A 23,514-nucleotide genomic window follows, 5' to 3' on the forward strand; every position below is an offset into this window, starting at 1 on the left:
TCATTTACTATCACAAGCTGTTCAAATCTAAAATTGGGCAAAAATTCAGTTTTTTTATGACGCCGAGGCGCCCCCCAGGCCGCGGCGCCCAAGGCGACCACCTCGGTCGCCACACCCACGCGACTGTTCTGTATATGAGTCACTGTTTTTGACAATCTTGGTGGGACAACTTTCGAACCACTCTATACCAAGTTCAATCACTCTCCCAATCAATTTCTTGTGTGTTATGGTCAACAAAAGTTTTGCCTTGGGCGCCTTAGAAGAACACGACGGCCTTGTTTACTCCCCCCCCCCCAAGGACCTAACTTCTAAGTAGCTTGACCCTTCCCCTAACATGATCCTAGGTACGCCTATGTTGACAGAAGAATTGAGAATAATGTACCCTATTTATGTTTATGTTTTTGGAGGGACAGATTCAAGGGTCCAAAGGTTCAAAGGTACGTTATTCAGAAGGGTGGATACATTAAAAAAAACAACTTTAAAAGCTGATATTCCTAGTACTTGATAATTTCATGTTAATCAAGCCTTCAATAACTGCAAGAGATATGCTGTATGTTGCATACTTTCCGTAAAGAAATTATGTACAACAATAAAAAACTAATTCAATATTAATGGTGTATTGAAATAGATTAAAAGAACTCAAGAAATTTGTACTCATGTTTCACGAGTCAAAACTGAACTGATTTACAAAATTTGATTATTTGAGTATACAATAAAGCTTTTCATGACTGAAACTTTTCATGAATCTTTGGACTGAAAATTGGACCTGAATTCAAGTGTATAGAACATAACCAACTTTTTGGACTATTTAGAGTGTATAAATCAAAATTTGGGGAGGAAACAGTTTTTGGCTGTGCCTGTTAGTCCTTCCCAATTATTCTAAATAATTGTGTTCTGTTTATCAATGAATAAATAACGAGCGAAGTTCGGTGCCTCGATATTAAACATAAAGAGAAATGCAAAATCGTCGACTTGAATCTTAGACCTCACTTCGGTCAGTCAATTAGACTTATTGAGGATGCCTCAATTGAATAAGGATCGTTTCCAGCCATGACGGCGAGCCTGACGGCTAGTAATAAATGAAATAAAAATTCCTCAATAACTAGTTTCCAATACTACAATTATGAAATTATTACAATAATAAACCATAAGAGACGACTCATTTGAATAATTATCCATTCATATTAATCCATACAAAATGCTTCTCAAGAAGTGGAATCCTCTAAAGAGTAGCTAAGAATTCAGTCATCTCATCAGAAAAGCCATCAGTGATTTCCTGAACTAAATCAACACAAGAACGTCTCTTATGGTTTATCATTGTGATAATTTCATAATTGTACTATTGAAAAATAATTATTGAGAAATTTTCTTTTTATTTATTATAATTGTTTTTTTAATTGTTTCATTTGTGTATCAAGTGAATAAAGATTTATTTGATTTGATTATGATTGTATTATTATATTGTTGATATTTATCTCATCTGCAGTTGCAAAACTCTGGTTCAATTCACCTGATTTGCGTTCACGGGAATTGATGAAACTCTGAACAGCCCTACATTGATTTGCAGCCTCTGCTATATGAATAACGCATTAGCATTCTTCTCAACTTATCTCAATCTGTGTCGTCGGTATGCTCTCTTCAGCCTACCCACAAGTGGCACTAGATTATACCTGGTTCATACAAATAATGCATTTTCAAAGATTCTCGAATGAGATATTTGTAAATGATAGTCTATCATATCAAATCTCTCATTGGTTAAGCTGCGAATAACCAATCTTTTACTTGTGGAACAGACACTATTCCGGCCAAGATCGATTGAATCGAGATTTTGGAATGCCAAAGTAATAAACCAAAACTGCCTGACAAGTGCTTGTTCTCGAATTCAATGTATAATACAACTCCACTTACAGTATTCCGACCAATTCTATAACTGACCATTTCTATAGTATTTGAATAAAATCTGGATACATGCACTAACTTATTTCTTTCATCTTGACAGGACAAGTTTCTTAGTTTTTTCTTTCTCTTGATTTCTGTTCAAGATTAATATCGAAGCTAGGATAAATACAATCCATAAACTGAAAATTCTAAGCGAATAATTTGGCTCATTATAATAATACATTAATTATATTTAAAAAAACATTCCACCTATGGATATAAACTACTTAGTACTGGGATTCAAGAAAGTGCACGTTTCACAGTGCCTCCCAACTCTTAATTTCGAGGTAGTCCTCGACATTATTGCTGGTAGGTGAGGAGGTCCGTGGAAACATTTTTTGGGAACCCCTGGTCAACATTGCGTTTTGGCTATTTGTGCTTATTAGAAAAAAATAGAGATTCTGGAACTGCTACACCATGAGCTTTCTGATAGTGATAGAATACCGTACTCCATTTTATGTTGCATTGTTGAGAAACTTTCAGCTACCCAAATTGGATTATTTAATAATATGAACTAGGAGGACACACTGCTCACTCAACTCTGATTCCTCATAATCTATTTTCCCCATGAGAAATCATTCTGGAATGCCTTGATTCTTCGAGTAATAGCCTGCGCGGTCAGCCTCCCTACCTGACAACTCGTGACTACAATTTCTTTGAGCGGGGTATGATTACTTAATCTTTTCCCCGGAACAACGTATTCTCACACGAAGTAAGCATGCCACACACAAGTAAAATATTCAATATAAGGTTCACAAGAAATTTTTTGCAAGGATTTTGGCAGACACAGGAGAAAATGGCAATATGGAGAGAAACAAAGAAACAGATTTTATTCTATCATAGGCTATCCTGGTTTGAGATTCAATGTTAGGTTACTAATGTTAGAGACACCCTTTTCTGTAAATCAGTAAGTGAATTCTCAGTGAAGCTTGTTCAAGAATATAAACTTAATGACGTGCTATTATTGAATCTTAGCAAACCTCTCATTCCCATCACCAGCAATAGCCCAAATTCAATGCGGGAAATTCTTGGGAAATTGTGTTTTCAAGAATCATGTCTCAGTCACCATTGATTGTGATGAACCTGATTTGGCGTTGAATTGAAGAGGATTTTGTGCTCTTGAAAACGTTTCTGGATTTTTTCACTATGAATGGTTTTTGAGTTATATGAAGAATAAAAGGTATTTTTTAAGACTGTGGGGTTATCGGAGGGAACTTTTTCGTGAAGAATCATTCACAGACTACTTGTACCAAATAACTAGAAAATCAGTACTACAATACATTCTGCAAGCATGTCTCAAGTGAACTAAACAGAAAAATGAACTATGAATTTGCTAAGCTGTGAATCTATGAGTCTGAACGAAACAGAGAATGAGCTGCTGAATCATGAATTCACGGCAAATACCATAACAAAACCAGTTACTTCGAACAGTGGAGGAGACGATGAGGATTTGCAGGGATATGCGAGTACCCCGCATTGTATGCTCAATTCGTAAATGAGTTTTGTGTGAGTGTGTATTAGCGATCGTAGCACAACGTGGTGGCAATTTTGGGAACTGGAGTGTATCCCAATCAGGTAGAGTACTAACAAAATGGGGAGATTTTTTTTTAATACGTTTTTACATGGTTTCAAGCATGTAGAAGTGATTTTCACAAAAATTGAGCATTGACAATACGGGGTCTCCCCGTAGTGTACACACCTCCCCTTAATGTGCTGTGTATACTTGATTGTCTCCCCTTATTATACCTTGTTCCAACACACACACACACACACACACACACAACACACACACACACACACACACACACACACACACACACACACACACACACACACACACACACACACACACACACACACACACACACACACACACACACACACACACACACACACACACACTTACAGACCAATACTCAAAAACCACTTTGTTTGGGACCTTGAAACGTATAGAAATTTAGAAATTGGGGTACCTTAATTTTTTTTCGGAAAGCAATAAGTTACTTTCCTTACCTATGGTAATAGGGCAAGGGAAGTAATAAAATGAAAGATCGATTTCTCCATAAGGGAGTCGCATGCAAATATTTAGATTACAGACTGCAATCTGACTCAGGATGATTAAATTTCTCTACTATTCTAGCTTTAAGTGGAGTTTCCAGATTCATTATTGGGTACAACGTAAGCAGGTTGTTTTGAGATGTTTTAATGAAAAAAAAAAACATTTTATTCAAATTGATAAATAACTGCTACAAGCTTCAAACCATCCAACATAACTTTTCATGTTGAGCCCCATTCCTATTGCATCATTGATCTCGTCACTTTTATTGCAAACACAAGTGCATTTGTAATTACAACAACTGACCACAATTGTACAAACTGAGAGAACATCCGGTCTTTAATCCAATATCCGATCTACTGTAACGAGTAATTGCATGTTGCAATCAATTTGCATTGTGGGAAAATGGTTGGTACAAATTGCAGGCAATTTCAGTAGAATGGAAGGTTGACATCATCTGGATGACATGAAATAATAGCCGTTGAATCACTCTCAATCTATCGCTCATACTGTGATATCACCATTCAGAATATGGATTGAATGTACCGTATTTTGATTGACAAATCACGTATTTTTAGTGTAGGCTTTCAGCTACTATAAAAGTAAAAAGAAACATGAAATATTTCTCAGTTTCTTTGAAGATTTTATAAGGATTATTAATTATTACATTTTATACAATTGAAAGGACAAGTCAATTTTTAAATTGATTACAAATTTCACAAAAAAAAAATAGAAAAACAATTTATCATCATATAAACGTGGATAATTGATACAGGATTTAGCATAGATGATTCCCAATGGTAAAATTCTTTGACCTCAATGGATGAATAATCATCCTTAAAATTACCTCTTAACATAAAACCAAATCACATTTGAAAAAACGTCCAATGTTCCAATAATAAGTAATAATATAGTAATAATTATAATAGTTTAGATTTAGTTATCTATTTTCTGTATAGGGCTACTTGTAATAAAAATAGAAAGGAAAATAAAAATCTCAGTACCCTTTTTGAATAATTTGAATAAATCACGTGATTAAACTATTCAAAAAGGGTACTGAGATTTTTATTTTTCTTTCTATTTTTTCAGATTTAGTTAATATTGACATGTCACCAGTCATATGAGTGAAACTCAAAAACTTGATGTAATAATGTGACAATGAATAAATAAATAAATAAAATTACTTACCGTACCTTATACCTTATTCGCGGGTTTTACAGCCTTCCCGGCCGTTTCCCGCACTCAACACGCCATCTGTCTCTATCTCTACATTATAATATTACTTCATTTTTAAAAGAAATTATAAAATATTCATTTAGTTGTACAAAAGCCGGTTAAATTTTAATCGTGATTAATTTCACGAGAACAAAGAAGAGAAGCCTTCTTCTTTTTAAAAAAGCCTTCTCTGATTGGTTTTCATGGAATTAATCACGATTAAAATTTAACTGTCTTTTGTGCAACCGGAAATTACTGAATTAATATTTTATAAAGTTTTTAATGAATGAAGGAATACTATTGGACCATTGGACGATTTTTCAAATGTGATTTGGTTTTATGTAAGAGGCAATTTAACCTACTCTAGAACATGGTACGCCATAGTGGAGTAGGTCAATCTCCACACAGAAGAAACTAAACAAGTAGAGGACACATTATAAGAATTTCTTGTAACTAACTATTGTATGTAATATTTTAATTTATCTAATATTTTGTGTAATTAATGTTGTAGTTTCAGTTTTTTTGGGGAAATAAACATTAATTTTATTTATCTATTTATTTTTATTTAATTTAAAAGATTATTCAATCATTAAGCTTAAAGAATTTTACTATTGAGAATTCTTCTATGCTGAGGCCTGTATCAATTATCCACGTTTATATGATGATAAATTGTTTTTCTATTTATTTTCTTGTTAATACACAGTAAATTGTATTGTATTGTAATTATATACACAGTAAATTGTAATTTTCTTGTAATACACAGTAAATTTGAAAATTGACTGGCGCAAAAATGCTAGGATTTTACATATATCTGAAAAGGGAGTGATGAAGGATGATAATTCAGCACGCCAAGCATTATACTTCCATATATATCTCTAGTCTAAAAAATGATTTTTGATACTAAGAATAATGATAAATGGACCCAATTTCAGGTAGTTTTCAACTTTAGCCCCTGTTAAATTCAACCGACCTACAGGTGTCTGCTTTCTAATGCAACTACCATTATTGAGAAAAAAAACCCGAAAAACATGACCACTCGCAAACACTCTAGACACCATCTGTTCTGTTCTGTTCAGTTTTGCTTTATTACAGCAATAATCGATGAGAGCCCAACCTGTCAGAGTCCAAGCGGAAGTCCGGTCTGTCTCTTGTCAACCTATCGCTATACTAACTTATATTTATGCAACACTGCAGTCAACAATCCAATAGGCTATACTATATATAGTTACAGCCAATTTTGAGAAGCCCAGGCTACAGTAATGAAAATGAAACAATATTCAACTGCTAAATAGGGCACATATTTTCACATATATTGGCAACACGACTCTTGTCTCCAAACATTTTGTGAAACATTGCACTTGATGAAGATCAAATTCTCTATGTTCACAGCGCAATTGAACTTTATCATCAATCAATTGAATCTCTTGATCAAACAACTCGGCAACAATGGATTTTGAGGCTTGAGAATAGTTTTTTATTCAAAAACTAAACGTTTAATTGGAATATTTAATACATTATCATATTATTTTATATTAGTACAGTTATGAAAAATATAAGTACAGACAGACAAAAGCAAATCAAATTGAAAAATAGACCTCACTACGTTCGGTTAATTAAAGACAAGATCGAACTCAGAACTGTTTTGAGACCAAACTAAAATATTGAAAACCTGGTTCGATGATAGTTGAAAAATATCTAACATTTAGTTACCTAAACTGCTGAAATAAGGGATAATTCAAGAGATAATAGGAATAATAACTGAAACCAAACCTTATATTTTGAACTCAATAATTGAAAAAATTTCAACTTTGAGATTCAATTCTCATTCAATTTAATTTTTTCAACTAATCTATTAGTAGTGTAATATAGCTATGTATTTCACATAATAATATCAAATCGAGTTAAAACATAGACCTCACTACGTTCGCTCAATTATCTGTAAATCCATATAGAATGCCAGATAAATCCATATAGTTATAGTCAAATGAAGTAATATTCGACTGATGAGTACATAGTATAAATTTATAGGTACTGGTAGTCATTTTCTAAGAACATATAACGTTATAGACAACTCTTACACGCACAGTCAAGCTGAGTAGTGATAAAATAGCATTTTCTGAAGAATAAATATGGTTATCATCAACTGTCTCATGTGTGTGTGTGTGTGTGTGTGTGTGTGTGTGTGTGTGTGTGTGTGTGTGTGTGTGTGTGTGTGTGTGTGTGTGTTTTGCTAACTCATTATGAAAGTTACACTCAATTTTTAAAAGCAATGCTCAGTCAGTCATTACCGGTATTTTTGTACATGGTCAGTGAGCTATTCACATGTTGGCCACTCATAGAGAGGGGAAAATAATATGAGGAGCTTAAGGTCACCTGCTTCACATTTTTTTAGAAGGGTGTGTAATTACTGGGACTCTTATTTTGATTGAGGCTGTTATCCATCCGAAAGCCACTGATACAAAAATCACAAAATTAAGCCTGGTGTTATATGATAAAAACTTGTTTGATGGTTTATCATAGAAATAATTTTGTTAAAAAAATTTGAGGGAACTTCTGAAGTAAATGAGTTGAAACAACCACTTGAACTACAACTTTTCCAACAGTATTTGAGGAAGTATCAATTGTGATTGAGAATAGTCATTTGTATTTGAGAAAATCTTAATTCTATGATCATATTAATTTGTGGAAAAACTGTTTTATCTGTGGCCTTTCTTTGTTGGCCGATTTGAAACCGTTTGAAATTTCATCAGTTACCTATCCGCTCAATTGAAATGGTGTCATTGAACCTAGTTTACCAATAATACAAATCCGATTTTCCAGCTCACGTCTACTTCCCCTCATGTTCCAACACCTCTTCCTCCTACTCTACTCCTACGTCTCCTCCTCCTCCTCCTCCTCCTCCTCCTCCTCCTCCTCCTCCTCCTCCTCCTCCTCCTCATTCTCCTTCTCCTTCTCCTCCTTCTCCTCCTACCATCCTTCCTCATTCTCAACCTACTCTGAGCCTACTCTACTCCTTCGTCTCCTTCTCCTCCTCCTCCTCCTCCTCCTCCTCCTCCTTCTCCTCCTCCTCCTCCTCCTCATTCTCCTTATCCTTCTCCTCCTTCTCCTCCTACCATCCTTCATCATTCTCAACCTACTCTGAGCCTACTCTACTCCTTCGTCTCCTTCTCCTCCTCCTCCGACTCTTTCTCCTCCTCCTCCTCCTTCTCCTCTTTCTCATCCTCCTCCTTCTCCTTTTCCTTTTCCTTTTCCTCCTTCTCCTCCAAGCAACCTTCCTCATTCTCAACCTCCTCTGAACCGTCGTCGCCTCCTCCTCCTCCTCATCCTTCTCCTACTCCTCCTCCTCTACCTCCTCCTCTTTTTACTAGAATTCCTGTCCCGAATTCAAAACAATTTGCTGGACAGTTTAGTTTTGGTTGGATTCACTCAGTTGGTTGCCGACGTGCCGACGTGAAATAGAGACTCTAAAATCATTAATCAGTAGCTTAACAGCAGAATAATGGATTGACACCTATAGTGAGCGATTCACTCAATAACTGTCAGCATTGATTGAATTGGGAAGCATGGACTTTATTCATGAAAAACGCTGACAGTCTTAAGTAAATCTCTATCACTCTCTTTCTCTTTCTCTCTCTCTTATCTCTCTTATCAGTCTCTCTCTCTCTCTCTCTGTTTTCTGTTTTTTTCTCTTAAATATTCATATTAGTTAAAACTTTTACAATATTTCCATTAATAAATAGATCCTTAGTTTAATTAATTAAATTAACGTTTTGGTAGAGAGTTAGTGGGGAGGATATTTTTAATATTCTTTCCAAGAATGGACATTGATATGTCCAAAGCTCCGCCAATTTATGTAGATGCATAACAATATGATTATTATCTATAGTTATTATATATTACAAATTGCTTTTTCATATCATATACAGTTCAATAATTATTTTCTTAGTCTATATTGTGTAAATTCATATTTAATTTTGCTGTATTGTGAGCTATTGTATATAAGTGTATAAGCCAGTATATATTGTAATCTACATAAAAAATAAAGTATTCAATCAATCAATCAATCAATCTCTCTCTCACTCTCTCTCTCTCTCTCTCTCTCTTATGCCCTAATAAAGGCATATAATCGACCAATCAATCTCTCTCTCTGTCTTACATACTGCTGACAGTCTTAATTAAGAGAATCTCTCTTTCTCTCTCTCTCTTATCTCTCTTATCACTCTCACTCTCTCTTACACACACTCTCTCTCTCTTTAACTCTGTAGATGTTGCTGTTGAGGATGAATTGCAACAACTGTTTTCTAGGAAGAAACTCCTTCTGTGATTTATTTCATTAGATGCATCTATATAGTGAGGTCCACGTTATAATGGCAGTATTTGATTAACATTGAATAAGTAATAAATAAATAAATATAATTTTACTACCATTCAACTGATCATAGTTACAGACAACGCGTCATATTCTAATTCTAATTCAACACCCAACAAACTCGAATTCAAATTCAATACCAAACACACATACATTTATATTCAGACATTGGTGTTGCTATCATTGTCTAGCATTCGACAAAGCAGATAACGCTATCCTTTTCTGGCAACGTTGCCAGATCGTTTTTTAACGATGTATAAATAGAATCTATCAACAAAATACCGGTATTGAATCTCAATCATGAAAAATAAAATATACTTGATTATTTTGAACAAGGATAAACAGTTAATATCACATCAGATATACCGTAATCCTCCATGGAAGGCAGTGACAAGGCAGAGAATTGGCCTGTTCTCAATGTTTCTCCACTGCCATTATAAAGTGGACTTCACTCTAGGATTCATTGTTGATGATTCACGTTTAGGTCAGACGCGGTATCCTAACAGAAAAAAGTTAATTCATGGAATATTTTTGCATCATTAACCCAGTAAGCTCACTCAGTGTAGTTATTCTGGCATGATTTACTCATTAGCTCACTGAACTTTCGCATTCATGATTGAGTAGTTAGACTCTAAAAACAGCAGTATGACTCAGAAAAAGTGTTGAAGCAACCAATATGACTGTAGTGTAATGAACTATATGTGAATTGTGAACAACTCTCCAATTCTGGAGATTTCTTAGTGGATAGTTTGTAACAGTGGCTAACATTTGAGATAAACGTAGGCTATATGGAGTTTTTGTCTCTGCTAGAACTTTGAGAATCCCAAATAGATTACCTCTGGTATCTCAGATACCAAGCACTGTGATCATTTTTTAGTTGAATGAAAAGACTAGGTATTGACAAACCACAGATTTATCAAAATCTAGATACTGGTTTCGGTTGTTACAAGACCATTATCAATCCCTGGTAAATATTTTTTAGTACCTACTGGTACAGTAGGCTACTTATCATCCCACAAATGGAAATGGAAATCTTTTCAAATTCATTGAAGGCTGTAACGACACTACACCTTTTCCAATTTTATTTAAGAAAGTATAATGTTAATTTGAGAAAGAATCAATTTTGTATTTGAGAATAGTCACTTTGTAATTGAGAGAATGTCAGATGTAGATGAGAATAGTCAAATGTATTTGGGAAGTCATCACATGTAATTGAGAATAGTGAATTGTATTTGAGAAATCGACAAATGTAAATGAGAAGATATCAATTGAAAATGAGAAAATTTTCCAATTGACATGTCGTGGCTCTTCTGTAGCCTACAGAACAGGTTTGATTTGAGCAGGAAAGGATTCTGTACTTCGTAAACAGTATTCCAATTACTATCATAGGCTTCGCCTGGGGGAAAATTAATATTTTTAATGGTGAAAGTACTTACGAATGATTAATGAGGATTATTTCTATGTATATATTGGCAACGCGACTTTTGTCTCCAAACATTTTGTGAAATATTGCACTATTGCATATGATCATATGCTGATAGTGAATGTTTTTGTGATTTTTCTGGCTTTAAATTTAGCAAGTTTTTTAATATTTTTCAATTTATTAATGCATTTTCAAGTGTAATAATAATTTGTTTCATCTTTCTGATCAACCGAGATACAAATTTTTTAGTATAATGTATATTTGGACTGTACATTTTTGTGATCTTTATAAAAGTGTTTTCATAACCTCATTTGAACTATTTTTATCAAAATTAGGAAGAGGAACAGTTTTGGGTTTATCCTGTTGATTCTCTCCCAATCATTAATTTGATGTTGTGATTAAGGAATGTAATAAATGTAATGTAATGTAATGAAGATCAAATTCTCTATGTTAACGGCGCAATTGAACTTTATCATCAATCAATTGAATCTCTTGATCAAACAATTCGGCAATTCTTCAATGGATTTCGAGGCTTAAAAATAATGTTTTATTCAAAAACTAAACGTTTTATTGGAATATCAAATACATTATCATGTTATTTTATATGAGTACAGTTTAGGAGTACAGTACAGTGAGGATTAGGACTGTAAGTAAGGACTGTACTGAGTACAGTAAGGATTAGGCTCTATTGGCCTGTACCGGCATCCATTTCTTTCGTGGTCTTCCTATGCCTCGCTTTCCTTCGGGTTTATACTCCCATGCTAATATTGGGAGCCTATAGGATGGCATTCTGAATATATGAGTAGACTAATTTTCCCGATATTATTAATTAATCATATAATAAAAAGTGAACACCAGCTGTAAAATCACAAATTCACCATCTTCAAACACAAAATTGGCATTGGAATTGATTTTTTTAAATGAGCATTGAGATATGGAACATTTAAAATAATAGAGTAACTCTTGGTCTACCGTCCAGCCTACTATATCGGAGAAAGAGCAACAAGTAAGAGAATAAATAATATCATAGAGAAACAATAGCGTAAGTAGATATCCCATGGTATAGGGCGATTATGTCGCAACTTTTACTGTTATCTCAAGCCGATTACTGTCGATTATTGGCGATTTTTACTGTTTTGACCGGGTAAGAGTGTATGAACGGCACAATATGAGAGACTACCAGCGTCATAAAGCTTCACAGGAAAGAACTACGTGGACTATCAGCTTGAGATAACAGTAAAAGTTGCGACATAATAAACGCCCTATACCATGGGATGTCTATACTTATGCTATCGTTTCTCTATGCTATTATCTTTGCGAGCTGGGAATGATTGAAAAAACCCCAGGGCAATAATTAATCATAGAATAAAAAGTGAACACCAGCAGTAAAATCACAAAAACCATCATCATCAAACACAAATTTGGCATTGGAATTGATTTATTTAAATGAGAATTGAGATAACATTAGAAAATAATATAGTAACTCTTGGTCTACCATCCAGCCTACTATATCGGAGAAAGAACAACAAGTAAGAGAATAAATAATATAGAGTAGAGTAATAAAGAATGTAGGATAAAGAATAAAGAATAAAGTGAGTCATGTTAACAATTTCAAGAGCTCCGCGATCAATGACTTATTTATCTGCTAATCTCTGAGCTATAACATGACAGGAAGTACCTATAGCTCATCTTTTTTATCCTTATCACATCAAATTGACAGAGCTTCAAATAAAAATGCAACGAAGAAAAACACAGGCGTGTCAGTAACTATTTTTTGAGACGCGGATGTGTATGCACTGCACTATGTACTGAGCAAATATACTTTTCAAAATCCTTGACACTCCATAGCTTCACAATCGTTTGATTTTTCAAAATTCTCATGGTTGGTAGAACTGACAACAAATAGGATGTTATGTGTACTTGTAACAGTTGGAGTTCATTTCTGTTCTCAAGTAAACATTTGAAAGAAGGATGGCTTGTTCAAAGCGCTTTTTTATAGGAACGCTGAGATAAATCGCACTGAATTTTCTATTTACACGCTAGCAAAGTGTCAGACAGACAGTTCATATCGTTTGAGCTGATTCTTATATTTGCGCGTAAAAGCTGCATGAAGACGAAGGTCCTATATAGATAAGCTCTATTGGGGCTTTTTTCAGATAAGCAGATGGCAATTTTGAGTAGGCTATGAAGATTATTTTTTTCTCACAACTTGATTTGGACAACAGTAGACCTAAGTAGAAAATGAAAAAAAAAACAATATAAATTCTCATTCTATTTCAATTTATTACCCTATCAATATGACTCTTAAATTTATATTATGAATTTATCTGATTTATCATTCATTCTCGGTCTATATCATCAGTTTTGGAAAGTGAATAATTAAACCTTATAAGCATGAAATTTATCTGTAGATATGAGTACGGTAACAGTTGTAGTCTCCCATATTTTATTTAGCGTATGGCAGAATATTTATACACAACACATTAATAATTACAAAATTCGCAAAAAATAAAACAATAGAAAATTCATAGATAAAACGACTAAATTATCTTAGTCACTTTTGACCTGGAAATTAGAGGCATGCTTCCAGGGAATTTAAGTAGGCTATTGATGCTGGTTTAGTCACCAGGAAATCTTCATGTGCACCCGTGTATGCTGATCTGGGACACTCCTCTACGATGTGTCTCCCATAAACCGATCTAAATTAAAATCCATATTCAAAATAACGACTTTAAAGTGTTTTTAATGTCTCTTTTCTGTATAGGGCTACTTAGAAATGGAAAGAAAAATAAAAATCTCAGTACCGTTTTTGAATTATTCAATCACAACATGTTTCGGACATTGATGCCATTTTCAAGTGACTCGAAAAAACATGTTGTGATTAAATAATTCAAAAAGGGTACTGAGATTTTTATTTTTCTTTCCATTTTTTTTAATGGTATGATTCAATTTTTAACATAACATAAAGGCGTTCGATGTGTTTTAAATCATCACGCATATTGCAAGGGAATAAATATGAAATTTGATCTGATTATGTAGGTACATTTGGTTTAACCTACAAAAAATATTTGTATATTTAAATATTTATGAATATTTGTTTATCCTAAGTTTGTTTTTTTGGTAATTCTTCAAAATTATTTTTTTAATATGTGAATATTTCCTATTTTACCTATAGTTGTAATAATGTGAAATATTTCTTCTATGTTTAGTTTTGGAGCATCTAAATTTGAAAATCTACTTTGTGAAAATACACGAGGACTGAAAATTTTGTGAATTGAAGAACTACGTGACTTAACCTATTTCGGACTATGTGTTATTTAAATTTGGGAGAGGAATAGCACAAGGTCACCTCATCTTCCCTCTTCCTATCATTTTGATAATGTACTTATTGTATAAATGAATAAAGAATGAATGAATACATACTCAAATTCAAGAATGATTTGAGTACATTAAGTGCCAACATAGAGAAAATAATACTATAATACTATTATAATAATATAATGCAATAGAATACTATAATCTCTGATGCCAACCTCTGCAAAATTATTCCCTACTTTGTTACTCATGGCAACGTCAAGGATGGATATTATAATTTTCTTGATACCAATGGTACACACTCCTTAGGACAATCAAAACCAACAACCAACATGGTAGAAGGAGCGGTTTATAATTATTAGCGCGTTATTTTAAAGCGCTGAGCTTCAAATTTGAAAGAAACTTTTGGATAAAATCAATGTTATAATACTCATTCTCCATTCAACTTACTAATAAACCTATATGTTATTTGAAAATAGACTATAAAATGTCAACTACTCACAAAACTATAATGATTTTTTTTAGCAATATTACAGCCCCAAGACGTTCACGTTAAATAACTAATATCTTTATCAATACTATTATCAATAATTTCGCTTACTTTTCAGCCTACAGAAGATGTTTAATGTTTAACGATTCAAATGTGTATAAACCTTCATCAAATTAATAAAAACTGGTAATACCCTTTATTTATTTATCACATTGTGTACAAATACTTGACATAAGGAAAGGCACAACAGGCTCATGCCCAAAACTGTCCCATTTCCAATTTATACTATAGGCCTACTGTCCAAATCAAAATGTTGGTTGTGTAATTTTAAAATTGTAGTCATATTTAAGTTGAAAATGACCCAAGTTATGGTCGAAACTAGTCGTTGAAATATTTTAAAGTTTTTAATTATAAAGGATACTATAAGTTTTTATATTGTTTTTATTAATTTGTACAAAAGTAACCCATATAAGTGAAGTGTTTTTATATCTTCATAAACTATTATCATAGATAAAGGAGCATAAGAAACTATATTTCTTGTAACGACAAGAAACTATATTTATTGTCTCTGCTATTATCAACTCTTTATCAATCATTTATCAGTCTACAAGATTCTATTTCGAAGGACTTCTGTTGTTCCAGGACAGTGCGATCGTCATTTATAAGGAGCCACTCTACTAGCAACAGATTCCTGCTGTACAACGTTTACTGCTGGGGCTATTCAAGTGCTGTTATAATGGCGGCAGTGGGCACAGACTTGGCCGCCTATCGGGGCATTATCAGTCACAAATATGTGTCCGATGTGGGAGTGAGCCGATGCTGGATTAGCGGTCAGTAATAAATTATTCAATTGGAAAAATATACTACTCCAACAAAAAAAATTACTCAAAACAAGTCAGTGTTTAGAGTTGAGAACTATTGTCATATTATCTATAAATAATAATGATATAAATGAATAAATTAAATGAAAAAGACTAAGAACTTGTCAAAAACCACAGTTTTATTGATACTTAGAAAGAACGGTTCCGGTTATTACACCATTGTCAATCTCTGATAAACCTCTGATCGGTTTATCAGAGATTGACAATGGTGTAATAACCGAAACCGGTCTTTCTAAGTATCAATAACTCTGTGTTTTTTGACAATTTTTTAGTCTTTTTCATTCAATATGAATAATTACCACAATATCAACTTCTCAACTACCATACACAAAAAGTGGAAATAAATAAATGTTTATTTCCAAAAAAAAAACTAGAACTACTACATCAATTACAGAAAATATTAGATAAATTACAATTACATACAATAGTTAGTTACAATAAAAAAATTATAATGTGTCCTCTACATGTTTAGTGCCGGTTGCACAACAGCCGGTTAAATTTTAACGGTGATTAATTCCACGAGAACCAATCAGAGAAGCCGTCTTTTCAAAAACGCCTTCTCTGGTTCTCGTGAAGTTAATAACGGTTAAAACTTAACCGGCTGTTGTGCAACCGGGCCCTTATGTTTTCTATGTGTAAATTGACCTACTCCACTACGGCGTACCATGTTCTGGAGTAGGTTTTGTTTGTTTTGTTTTTTTGCGGATTATTAATTAGTCAGGGTTTCGTAAGTCATTAGGTGGTCATCTAGTTATTTTAGTCATTCAGTTATATTATAATATCGGTAGTTGAAACTTTGAAAAAAATCGTTTACAGAGTGTTTATTTATTTATTTATTCGTGGAAACAATAACACATCATATAAATAATAAATCGTGTTCCACGAGAGGTGTGACAACTCTGAGGACCATAGATACTGCATGAAATTTGCAACAAAAAATCACATAAGAACATAAATATGCGTGTTTAAAGTTGTTGAACTATTGTAATATTATCAAATACCGGTAGGCTAATTGAAACTGTGAACAGAGTGTCCCAAGAATGATGTAACAGTCGAAGATCACTGATTCTGCATGACATTTGCAACAACAAAAAATGTCCAGTAAAATGTTCTTGTAAGGACCTTAGTTTTCGAGATATATAGTTTTTTTTCGATATTTTAAAAAAAACATTGATATAACTAGAAAACTATCTGGCATTTTACACAATACAAAAGAGTGAAATATGAGACTTGTTGCAAAGCTAGGCCTACCGTACCCAGGTTCAAATAATTTACAGTAATAAATTGTTGTACGGTACTTTACAAATAACTATTTCATCATCTGTGTTTTCTTGATGAAGTCAGTAACAGAGACTGAATTGAGGATGGTATTAGTGTAACATGATAGATACTGAATTAGGGTTGTTAAAACTCAGCTAGATAGTTTTCTCAGTTCAATCATATAATAGTAGCTATGGTACCATATATATTTTCTCTATGGTTCAATATAGGCTACACTAGGTAATTGTGTACCTAAATGTACAGTATTGCTGTAGGCTAAGTTTATTTTCCAGGCGTGAAGGCCTATAAATCTAGTTCATTAACCTAAATGTTTAATCAAATCTCATTGATCAATATTGTTTCAATCTTCAATGAATTTTGAAAAACAGTTAATCTAACATCAAATAAATTAATAAGCAGGGGCGCCATTTAGGGGGGCCTAGGCCCCCCGCAACGATCAGATGAATAATGAAAATTCGGGTCTATCTACACGAATCCTTAGAAAATCATACTGATTTAATACTCTGTTTAAACAGCAGTAGTATAATTCTTTCCACAGTATCAACAATGTAGCAAAATTGCCTTGAAAGTACGACTACGGGTACAGAGTAATAAAGAATATAATTTTCTCTGTGGTATAGTTGAAGCTTAATAATATAGAATGGGTACAATTATTGATGAGGGCACAATAAGTGAGTTATTGCTGCATAAATTTTTAACGTGGGAATCAACAAGTTGCAAGATGTCACAGTGAAAGCAAAAGAAACGGCACAATCAGACAATAAAAAATGTATGTATAGAGTTGGTGAGAATTATGGGAACAGCTTAATATGTTTCTTTAGCTTCCTCACTGAAAGTTATTTTCCAATTAGAATATGATCCCCAATGAAATAGATGAAATTGTCATTGAAGAAGAAACATTTATCTGTTTCCATGATTTTTAAGAAATCTGTTTCAGTGTATACCTACTTTAGGGCTATATTTCTCTGTGGGCCTATATTTCTAATTAATATTTCATGATTTGATACTTCAACCACATTTGTATAAAACTGGAAAAATGAAGAATATAATAACATCTTCGAATATGTAACATTTATGGGGGAAAACCCAGGACCCTCTATCCTTTGGGGGTATTCCTTCCCCCCCTCATACCTTTCGGTTTTTGTCCCCCCTAGCAGTTCGGTGAAATGGCACCACTGTTAATAAGACAAATTCATTTTGTTTTTAGAGGAAATCAATGTGTTCAGTCATCAGATATATAGAAATATTATTCATAATTTTAGTTAAACTTATTCAAATTCCATTATAGAAATATTATTCATAATTTGGGTTATTATTCAAAACTTATTCAAGATCGACTATTCAATTTGTTCCAGCTCACACCAATGGACTCTACGTCTTCTTTGGAGGACCGATCGGAGTTCAACTCTTCAGTAATATTATACTCTTTATTTTGACAATTAGTCACTGTTTCAAGGTGAAAGCAGAGTTAGCCAAGATGCAATACAACACTACAGTGAAAATGAGATACAATCACGATAAGAAAAAGTGAGTATTTAGAATACAAAAGTGGATAAAATAATAATTATTTATTTACTAGCTGTACGAACTTCGTACCGCCAAATAGTCTAATGAATCTCATGACAAACTTTAGCTGGATGCACACCCGAGGAGGAGCGATGCGGCATTTTATTTATAATAGATAATTTTCCAACAGCAAAATAAATCATTTACTAAAAATCAATTAATTTTGAACACCGAAGACAGCTCAATTATTTGAAACAAAAGCAATGTCTTTAGAGCATGTAAGTATTCAACCTGAGGACGCACTGCAGGATGGTTACTCACAGAACAGTCATTTTTTTGTCGGGGCGTTTAGAATAAAATACATGGGCGGTTATGGAGCAGCACACACTCTTATCTACTATCTACCGACGGCTGTTGTATGAAGCAATGATTATAACAGCTGATTTTTATTTCTGTGTGTGGCCAGCTCACAAATCTTCTCCCATAAGGATTACATGTAAACTTTGAAGGACCGTAGGAAAGAGTCCTGAAGACTGATTATAAATTTGAAAGGCCATAAACCTGGTCCTGAACATAGCAAAAACAACTGGAAAAAATCATGAAATTCGGTGTACACATAACAAAGTTGTTGAATGTTAAAATTTGAGGCTCGATTTCTATTTATATAGATTAGATACTTGATTGAAATAACTTAACAATAAGTTTAGAAAGAAAATTGGGTCTCTACAATAGTAAAAATTCAAAATAATGGGACTAATTTGTCTAGCTTGGCTAAGTAATTATAAGAATTTATAAATAAATAATTTATTTATAAATCATTTTTAACGTGTTAACAAATCTATTGGGGATTACAATAAATTATAATAAAATTATGCCTTATGGAGAAAAGTATCCTAAATTACAATCTTGTATTCTACAGAATAAAATTTTATTCTATAGATTAAATTGGTTGTTTTAGTAGAAAAATGCGAACAAAATTAATTCTGGGATCGATACCTGTGTAGAATCATGCATATAACTTACAGCATAATGCATAAATCAAATTAAATTAATATTTGGAGAATCAATATTAAAGAATTGTCTAGAAGATACAGAAAGAAATGTAATTTTCAAAATAGAAAATATTCACATCATTTTTACATGTGTGACAAGATTATTGATTGTCCCGAAAGGGTACTATTACACTAAGAGAAAGGATAAAGCCCTCATAAATACCAATCAGCTATGATCCAGGTACCAAGAAAAATATAACAACGTAGAGTATAGGAAGCTGATTCATGATAACATTATAGACATTTTAATAATGTCTGTGAAGTGTAGATATCAGAAAGGAAAAATAACTTCTATAAATAATATGGGCTCTACCTATGTGTCTATGATCAGATAGGACAAAGATATAAATGTATTATTTTTGTTGTAGTTCAGACACTGTGTTACTTGTAAATATTTAAAAAAAAAACAAATATTGAAATTGAGTATTGAATATTGTAATTCTTGGAGTATATTACCTCTTCAGGAGTGGAATGATATTTATTTACAAGTAACACAGTGTATGAACTACAACAAAAATAATACATATATTTTCTTTGTCCTATATGATCATAGACATATAGGTAGAGCCCATATTATTCATAGAACTTATTTCTATATTTCCTCAATACTCCAAGAAAAGTAAGTGTTTTTTCAAATATTTACAAGTAACACAGTGTCAGAACTACAACAGAGTTATTATACAGTGTCTCCTCATGGAAAGCAACATCAATTTCAAATGTATTATTTATTATTTTTTTGTGTTCATTGATGTAAGATTAATTGTAAGATTGAAGTCTAATTATTGATCATATAAGAGTGGTCCGTGGTCTAGTGGATTGGAAGCTTGCGAAACATCCAGCCAAGAGACCCTAGGTTTCAAGACTCTCTCATTACTGTACCAAAAGTTTTTCAAACAGGTCACTCCCGTGATATCAGATGGGCACGTTTATTGTCAGTCACGGATGAAGTTAATAAGTAAAATTTTTGAAAGAGTAGTTTTAAATAGGTTATTGATGCACCTGGAAGAAATTAATTTCATATGTGATGAACAGCATGGGTTCCAGAAAGGGAAATCTACTAAGACTGCAATAGTATCCCTTGTTGAAAGACTAATAGATATAATAGATTCAGGTGAGAAGGCAGCCGCAATATTTCTTGATTTATCCAAAGCTTTTGATTGTGTGAACCATAGAATATTATTGGAAATACTAAAAACTGTAGGTGTGAATGGTATAGAACTAAAATGGTTTGAATCATATCTCATAGGTAGAAACCAGTGTGTTGAGCTTACCAAGGTGGATGGAATGAAATAGTAAAAATTAAATCTCAAAAACTGGAGGTCCAGGCTGGAGTACCTCAAGGCTCAATTCTGGGTCCCTTACTGTTTCTGTTGTATGTGAACCAATTACCAAAAGAGTTAAAAGATCACAGAGCTCTGTTGTTTGCTGATGACACATCGCTTATCTTTAACAATTATTTATTAGATAGTCTAGAAATAAATGATTTTACTGGAGTACAGTCAATTGTCCAATTCTTGAAGCAAAGGCAATTAACAATAAATAGTAAGAAATGTCAATTCCTACAATTCAAAAGTAAATATAATTCAGTAGAGGATAGAGAAATAAATGTGTTTGTAGAGGAAAATGAATTAGACCAAGAAGAGAAAGTAGCATTCTTGGGAATTTTATTGGACAGGAAATTAACATGGCATCCTTACATTGAGAGGATATGTAATAAGATATCATCTGGGGTATTTGTCCTGCGGCAGCTTGCTAGGCTGAATGATAAAAAACTACTGTTAACTGCTTACCATGGACTTATACTATCTCATATTAGGTATGCTATTTTAGTATGGGGTAATTCATCTCAACAAAATATGGACAGAGTGTTTAAGATTCAAAAGAAGGCACTCAGATGTATAGAGAAAGTGAATAGGTTAGACTCTTGTAGGCCTTTATTTAAAAAGCTTGGTCTATTAACTGTGCCATCTTTGTTTGTACCGTATATGAAGTTGTAATGCATGTGAAAAAGAGTGGTGTGATCCAGAATTCAGATGTTCATGAGTATAATACGCGAAACAGAGCAGATTATCATAATGGGTCACAATAGTAGGTTATTTGAACAAAAACCAGATTATATTGGTAGGAAATTTTATAACAAGCTACCTCAAATCTTGAAAAGTAATGATGATTTGAAGATTTTCAAAAAACAAATGAAAAAATATTTAGTTGATAAAGCTTTTAATAGTGTACAAGAATTCCTTTCAAACCTAAACTAGGTTGAACTACTTAGTGTTAGAATTATTATGTAATAACATGACTTGTCTTATACTCCATGACTGGAGTCTTTAGGACGTAATCTAAAAAAAAAAAAAAAAAAAGTACGGTATGACAGACGTAAAGCCTATTGACGGTTCGAATCATACAGAGTGTTTTAGAAGTAGTGTCGAATATTTTATAGTATTGTTCCTGGATGATAGGAGACTATAAATGTCGTATTTTAAGTGTCCAAAACTCAGCGGTTATCCTTAAAGCTGCCATTTTGTTTTATTCACTTAGGAATTTTTATATCAAGAACGAAATGTTGTATTGATCTGAAATTTGACATGAATATTTATGCTATAAAGACTCAACTTTAAAAATAAAATGAAAAAATGTCGATGTGAATTTTTGAAATGGCGGCCATTTTAAACTTTTGATTGCAAATTTCACGAAACCGTTCACTTTACAAAAAAATTACAAGAGACAATAAAAAATGTAGCAAATTTTATCAAGATTTCAAGGATACCTTATTCATTAGGACTGGTCAAAGAATAACAAAGGAATTTATTCTTTTCGTACTGCATGCATGACCACTTGTCACCATTTAAACATCAATATTAAATTTTCAATTCCAATTGTATTTAAGATGGAGCTTTGAAACTTGGTATGGCTCCATATGGAGATACAACTGATTTTACAATATGTTTTTCAGTTGATCTTTGTTTCTTCATAGTCATGCATGTAGTACGAAAAGAATTGATTTCTCTGTTATTCTTCGACCAATCTTGATAAATGATATATCCTTGAAATCTTAATAAAACTGTCCAACTTTTTTGTCCCTTGTACATTTTTTGTCCCTTGTACATTTTTTGTAAAGTGAGCGGTTTTCGTGAAATTTGCAATCAAAAAATAAAAATGGCCGCCATTTTGAAAATTACATCGAAATTTTTTCATTTTTTAAAGTTAAGTCTTTATAGCATAAATATTCATGTCAAATTTCAGATCAATACAACATTTCGTTCTTGAGATAAAAATTCCTAAGTGAAAAAAACAAAATGGCAGCTATAAGGATAACCGCTGAGTTTTGGACACTTTAAATACGACATTTGTAGTCTCCTATCATCCAGGAACAATACCCTAGAATATTCGACACTACGACACTACTTCTGAAATACGTTGTATATTCAGGTAAGGTGGAACCTTCCCACAAGGGACTTCCCGCCAACAAAAGCTGAAGAATTCACTTTTTATTTTCCATTGATCATATCAATAAGAGTCATTCCATGAAAATATTATCTAAAATTTAAAAAAATCTTTTATTTTCCAGGTTGGTGATGACACTGAAACTATTCACAGTGATGGGCATTGGATGGACGTTGGAAATCCTGTCTCAATTCTTGAAACCACTGCACCAAATGTGGTTCCCGTCCGACGTTTTCAACATTCTTCAAGGGGTCCTCATTTTCGTGATATTCACAATGAAAGAGAAGGTGATACGTGGAGTCAAATCCAAAATGGCCGACATTCTGCCCGGAATTTTTGTGAAACCTGACAAAACGAGACCGTCTACATTGACATCATCTGTGTTTACAACAAGTTCTTCTGAATGTAAAATGTCTGTTAACACCAAGTAAACAACACTGCATCTTGTTTAAAATTTCAGTTACCTTAAAGACTTGAACCAGCACTTGAAGAGTGTAGTTGAATGTTGAAAATGTAATAAAATAAATTAAAACATCATAGCTTC

The 23,514-nt window shown here is 33.0% G+C and overlaps 1 protein-coding gene across 1 annotated transcript in view; it reads left to right on the forward strand.

Annotated features, from left to right (window-relative positions):
- Nucleotides 1–23,514, forward strand: part of LOC111045740 (probable G-protein coupled receptor Mth-like 2) — a 53,550-nt gene extending 30,036 nt beyond the window's left edge. The window contains exons 4-6 of the mRNA XM_039422702.1: nt 15,449–15,636; nt 18,324–18,495; nt 23,095–23,514. Of these exons, the coding sequence (XP_039278636.1) occupies nt 15,449–15,636; nt 18,324–18,495; nt 23,095–23,401 (667 nt within the window). The 3' untranslated portion in view covers nt 23,402–23,514. The remainder of the gene's footprint in view (nt 1–15,448; nt 15,637–18,323; nt 18,496–23,094) is intronic.

This window comes from Nilaparvata lugens, chromosome 3, assembly GCF_014356525.2.
Source record: "Nilaparvata lugens isolate BPH chromosome 3, ASM1435652v1, whole genome shotgun sequence".
Lineage (NCBI taxonomy): Eukaryota > Metazoa > Arthropoda > Insecta > Hemiptera > Delphacidae > Nilaparvata > Nilaparvata lugens.